The sequence below is a fragment of the Urocitellus parryii genome, chromosome 6 (genome assembly GCF_045843805.1).
Source record: "Urocitellus parryii isolate mUroPar1 chromosome 6, mUroPar1.hap1, whole genome shotgun sequence".
In the NCBI taxonomy this organism is placed as follows: Eukaryota; Metazoa; Chordata; class Mammalia; order Rodentia; family Sciuridae; genus Urocitellus; species Urocitellus parryii.
The window spans coordinates 89221858-89227857 of NC_135536.1; the positions used below are offsets into that span (position 1 = coordinate 89221858).

At 52.1% G+C, this 6000-nt stretch overlaps 1 protein-coding gene across 1 annotated transcript in view; it reads right to left on the reverse strand.

The window, feature by feature from the left end:
* Positions 1-5345, reverse strand: part of Sptbn5 (spectrin beta, non-erythrocytic 5) — a 47543-nt gene extending 42198 nt beyond the window's left edge. Inside the window, 3 exon segments of the mRNA XM_077799784.1 lie at positions 1877-1993; positions 4864-5031; positions 5235-5345. Coding sequence (XP_077655910.1) covers positions 1877-1993; positions 4864-5031; positions 5235-5345 — 396 coding nt within the window.
* Between the last annotated feature and the right edge of the window lie 655 nt (positions 5346-6000).

Genomic DNA, 6000 nt, shown 5'->3' on the forward strand with positions numbered 1-6000 from the left:
GACCACAACAGCAATAGCTCCTGGTTTGGGGCCCAGGCATGGTGATAACCAACCTGGGGCTCATAGAATGGAGGCTGGGCCCTATTTGACTCCTTCCCTGTATTGTAGGCTTTCTGATGATCAGGTAGTAGGTTCTCAGCCTGTTAGTACTTACATTCTACAGAAGACAAAGGAGGTGTAGTAAGAAATTTGAAAGTTGCCCAGGGCCCCAGCTGATAAAGGGATTGGCCTGGACCCCTAAACCTCCAACAAAGGACAAGAGAGCCCCCCACCTATAGTACTCAATGCTTCAGGGACTGAGAAATGACTCGGCTGGGTTTGATTTCAAGCCCCCCCCAGCCCTGCCAGGTCCTCTTTGTGGATAGTTTCCCTTATTATTCCATCTCCATCTCCATCTCTTCCACTCAGTGCTTCTGTCTCTTGGCCTTTCATCCTCCTCCAACTTCTTTCTGCCTGCATCCCTGTCCTTCCCTTAGGGACCCCCCTTCCACTCACTCCCTGGCCCCGGTTGCCCTAAACCCTGCCTCTCCTGTGCTCCTGGATGCCCTCCTGTGTTTCCCTCTCCGCCAATTCCTGTTATGAATTCAGGAGTGCAGCTCAGCAGGATGCACTTCTTCCCCTTCCTCTGACAGGAAGGATGCTGGAGACCAGCACAGGTCTGTAGAGTCATCTCAAGGATTTGGAGGCCCCTCTGCCCCAGGGAGGAGGCCAGGCCCAAGCCCCTGGGTGCTGGGCTAGGCCATATGGGAACTAGGGCATACTGAGATGGACGTAGGAGGGAGCAGGGCTGCTGGAGCCTGAGTCATCAGGGAGCAGGCCTGAGGTGGCAGCCTCAGGGGACGAGGAGTACCTGCTGCTCCCAAGGGACAAGTCTGAGGGGATATTGGGCCTCAAGATCTGGGGAGGTGAGTAGAAAGGAAAGGTTTAGGGTCAGTTAGATGTTCATCTTTCCTGGAAAGGTTTAGGGTCAGTTAGATGTTCATCTGCCCATTTGTTCCCCCAAACAGAGCTCAGCTCTGGAGCTGCGAGCACACAAGGCCCTGCTCCTCTGTAGCTCATAGTCATCATTTGTTTTGAAGGTCCACATGGATTTGTGCCAAATCTGTAATCTGTGGCTTTTTTTCATAGAGTTTCATTTTCCAGCTTGGCTTTCCTGACCTACCAGAATCAAGTTTCAGGTGTTGTTTTGGGGATTATAAAACTTAAAAGTGATAAATATAAGAACATTATGTTTATACTCATTCCTTTTTTTTTTTTTGGAACCAGAGATTTATTGAACCCAGAGGTACTTAACCACTGAGCCACATCCCCAACTCTTTTTATGTTTTATTTTAAGCTATGTTGCTGAGGCGGGCTTTGAACTTGTGATCCTCCTGAGCTGATGGGATTTCAGGCAAGTGTCACCATGCCTGACTGGTTTATACTCTTTCTGATCCAGTTGTTGGGGAGAAAAAGATAGAAGGGGAAAAGTTGGGGAACCATGAGGGAAATACTGGGTCATTGGTCTTCTGGATACTGGGGAATTAGTGAACCTCCAGAGGTAGGACTCTACATGCTAAATTTCCCCTAGGGGTGCATTATGGTGCAATGAATATTACAGGGTTTCAATGCCAAGTAGGGAACAGTAAACAGGTGGAAAGTGTTGCTGGGAATTCACCCTGTCCCTATCCAGTGAGTGACTTGTCTCAGGTCAGGTGTGAAGCCCTGTTTCTAATTCTCACTTCAACATATGGCAACATCTCTGACTTGGGTTCTTTACCCCTGACTGAAGAATGAATACTAATTCCAAGGATGCCAAGGATTTGTGTGGGGAACGTAATGTGCAGTGGAACTGCGCTGTCCCCAGGCGCCTGAGGTGAGGTCATGGGGCACATACCCTGTCCAAGGAGATGTGGGAAATCTGAAAACGCAGAATGATCACCCAGAGGAGTCCTAGGATGAGTGTCTGGTCTCCGTCCACGATGTTCTCTGGCCCAATGAGGGGTATCGGTACCTGTGGGCAAAGTTGATTGTACTAAGTCATGAAACCCATGTTCCTAAGGGACTCAGAGGAACCAAAAGTCCAGGGAGCCAGTTGTGGGATAGGAAGTCCTGAAATTCAGCCTGCCCCAGTGGGAGGTCCCCCAGGAAAAGCAGGCAGAGACAAGGCAGAAAAAGGAAGACTTTTATTTTTAGTGCTGGGAATTGAACTTAAGGACCTTGCACAGGCTAGGCAAGTGCTCTACTACTGAGCTACATTTCTAGCGCCCCCTGCCCCTTTTTAAAATATTTTTAGTTGTAGATGGACATGATACATTTATTTAGCTATCTATCTACTTATTTATTTATTTATATGTGGTGATGAGGATCAACTCGGTGCCTCACACATACGAGGCAAGTGCTCTACCACTGAGCCGCAACCCCAGCCCCCCAGTCCCTTTTTATTTTGTTTTGAGACAGGGTCTCACCAAGTTGCCCAGGCTGATCTGAAACTTGGGATCCTCCCGTCTCAGCCTTCCGAGTCACTGGCCTGACAGGAAAGGCTTTCTGAGTGGTTAGATCCTAGGTCTCAGCCCACCTGGGTGATCTTGCAGCCGGGTGATCTGAGCTGGACCACTGGACAGGGGATTCCCCATATGTGGGTTACAGGGAAACCTGGGCCATTGGTCACTGGTTCAGCAGGGTCATTACAGATGTGTGAGCTAAACAGACAACTCCAGTGTCTGCCTCTACCTCCAGGGGCATCTCAGGATTTCAAGGGGGTGCCTGGGTCCCTTGGGGTCACACTCAAATCTCAGTCTTCTTCATTAGGCTCTCCAACAGAGCCTATTGGAAATTTCGAGTCCCAAGCACCACAAAACCAGACTTTCTAGGGCCAGGGTTCAGGAATTTGCATTTGAACAAACCAGGAGTGGCCATTCTGTACACTGAAGTCGAGAACCTCTGCCCTAGATCTTGCCACTTGGACAGGAGGAAAGGTGAATCAAGGGGAGAAGAGGACAGAATAATTGCCAAATTTCCATAGGATCTGATCCCATCACCTTCTGGATACATCTTCCACTCTCCCAAATCATGCAGCACCGAGGCCTACGGGATCTTATAGTCTGTAAGATTCTAAGCATGGACCTTAAGTCCTTTGCCCTGACTGTCCCTAATGACTGAAAATATAATCCCCCAGCTATCAGCATGCTTATTCACCTCTCTTTCTTGAAGTTTCTATTCAAGTGTCACTTTTCCAGGAGGCCTACCCTGATCACCTTACATAAAATTGAAACCCAAGGCTTATTCCTCCTACCCAAATACACACGCTTGATCCCTAAGACCTGGAAGGCAAGTGGCCTTAGCTGACCACCAGCCTTGAGGGAAGAGCTTCCCCTGGGTGTTGTGTCCCTCTAAAGGATCCCCTCTCCATGCCCTGGCACTTCCCTTCTCTCCCTGGCACATTCATCCTTTTTGCACTTGGAGTTGAGGCACCTGCTTAGTGGGGTGGCGGGGACTGGAGTCCGCTCCTGCCTGCTCACTGGGGCCCATCCTACTGGCTTCATGTTTAGCAATGTTAGCTGGCAGCTTGAACTTGGTCATGATGAGAGAATTAATGCCTCGGAGATTAGCAGGACATAAACCAGTGCTTTGATTTCCCCCAGACAGTTGTAGGACGTGTCCCAGAACACAGCTGATTTGCATTCAGCTAATCTATCTCCCCTGAAACTGGGTCTGGGCTTTGCTTATCGTATCCCCAGTGTGGGCTACAGAATGCTCAGCGTGTGGCAAGGTCTCCATCTCCATCAATGACAGCGTTCCACATTCTGCTACTTTAATGAACAGTATGTCTGGGGGCAGCTCTCTTGTCCTGTCTTGATCACTTGGCCTTGGATGTCTATGGAACCAAGATGTCACCTTCACAGGTATCAGGGACATGCTATATATCAAAGCTTAAGGAGAGCTGCAAAGCCTCTGACAAAGGCCATGGGACTCACACCCTTTCCAAGATCCTGGAGGACAGATGACTGGCTCACAGGACCTTGGACCGCATGGGAACTGGGTCTCTGTGGCTGGCAGCTTTTTGCTCTTCCAGGTGCTAGGGACTGCAGTTGCTGCCCTTCCCTTGGCTTTGGCTCTTCTCTTCCTGGTGTTCTCCAGCACACCAGGCTCCAGGGACTATAGGTGACCTCCATCAGGACTTAGGTGATGGTTCACGCACTTAGGCCCATCCTGGCCAGGCCCAGCTCAGTGCCCATAGCCTCCAGGACAGCACCTCACAGCCTCGGTACCCGAGGCCAGGAACCTTCCTAATTCCTGCTCCCCAATATAAACCACCCTGTGCTGGCCATGGGGGCCCACTGTGTTCAGGAGCTCTTGCTTCTATCTCCCTGGCCTGTCCCTTTCTCTGGTGACTCAGGCTCCTCCTATTTGCTGAGGCCTTTCTTCCTGCAAGGTAGGTCCTGTACTCTCCCTGCTGCCTGTCTCAGTAACTGGGGCTCTTCCCACTTTTCCCCCACTCTCCACCAGCCTCCCTTAGCCCTGTATCTGGGTTCTGCTGCCTGGTCATGGATCTTGTCTGTAAATAATTGCAGGCACCTTTATGAAATAAGAAGGTTAAGAGAGCACTAAGATTCTTTCGGTGTTGGATTCTGCAGTTCTGTCTTATAGACAGTGACATTTGCAGTCCCAATAGGCTTCCTGCCACAGCCGGCTGGGTGTTCTCCAAGCCAGAGTGCTGGGCAAAGCCTTTAATGCCTCTCCTCTGTAACCTAGCTGTTCTTCTCTTAGTCAGGCCCCAGATCCTCTGCTCTACCCTGTGGCCCAGCCTAGGAAAGATGACCATCCAGTGTGTCCCTGCTGCCTGCCAGGCACCACACATAGCAGCACTTCCCTGGAACCCACCTTGGCCCTGAGGAAGGCCAGAGCTCTGCTGTTGTTCTCCAGAAAATGCACACGCAGGCGGCCCCGGCTAGGCGCTGGCAGGGCCTCTCCAGAGATGAGCTCCAGCAGCCGTAGTAGGTGAGTGCCATCGGCCAGCTCTGTGTACAGGTTTTGGATCTTGATACCCACCTGGGAAGGGGATGGGCAGGTACAGGGTCAGCTCTGCCCACCCCATCCTGGGATCCAGCAGGTGGAGGCCAGAGCAGCTGTCTAGGAGGAAGGAGCTCTGCCTCAGCTCTGTTGTGGGATCCGGAGCAGCCTCAGGCCAATGAACCGACAGCCTGACCCCATGTCCACTGGCCCAAGCTGGGGGTGATCCCAGCCACACTCACCCGGCTGACCCGAAAGATGTTATTGACCCAGTTGGTGAAAGTCTTCTCCTGCATATGCATGTGCCGAGCCTGCAGCTGGCGGATGTGGCCCATCTCGTACTCAGAAGCCATGACAGGACCTGGACTGGGATTCGAGCTCAGGGGCTGGGCCTCTGGCTGCAGGTATCCTGTAGCCAAGGATCTTCTGGGGATTATGGGGCTGACTGGACACCAGACCTGCAGCCCTTTGGTGACAAGGGGCCTCTGGACGTTTCCCAGACCCTGAAAATTGTGGGGCATGGAGCTAGGGAGGAGTGTGTGTTCTGATGTTCCCTCTGCCAGGAGTCTAGGGCCCCACCTGCCACACTGTCTCTGTGGTTGGTAGAGATTGTGGCTTGGAGCCTAGCTAGGTAAGGTCTAGTCCTGGCTGCCACTTGAATGGTGTACCCCACCTTCCAGAATCTTCTCAGAGCCCCTGCTACCAGTCCTTTGACCACAGCTGATTGGCCTCTGCTCTGTGGGTTGATCAGGGCAGGTGGAAGGGAAACAGGGACTGCTCACCTTGACGATGTCCAGGTCAGGGGAGGAGGCCAAGGATGGAGATGGCAGCTAGTAAGGGCTGTGCAGCAAGGGAAGAGGCACCAGGAGAGGCCTAGGGTGGAGCTGGGGCCAGGCCACAGCCCTCCTCTTGAGCCTGCTTGCTAGGGATAATGGCACACAGGCTGCATTGTCCTCCCACCTGCCTCAGGGAGTGGCCTAGACGGGAGGGGGTGGCTCAAGAATGCTC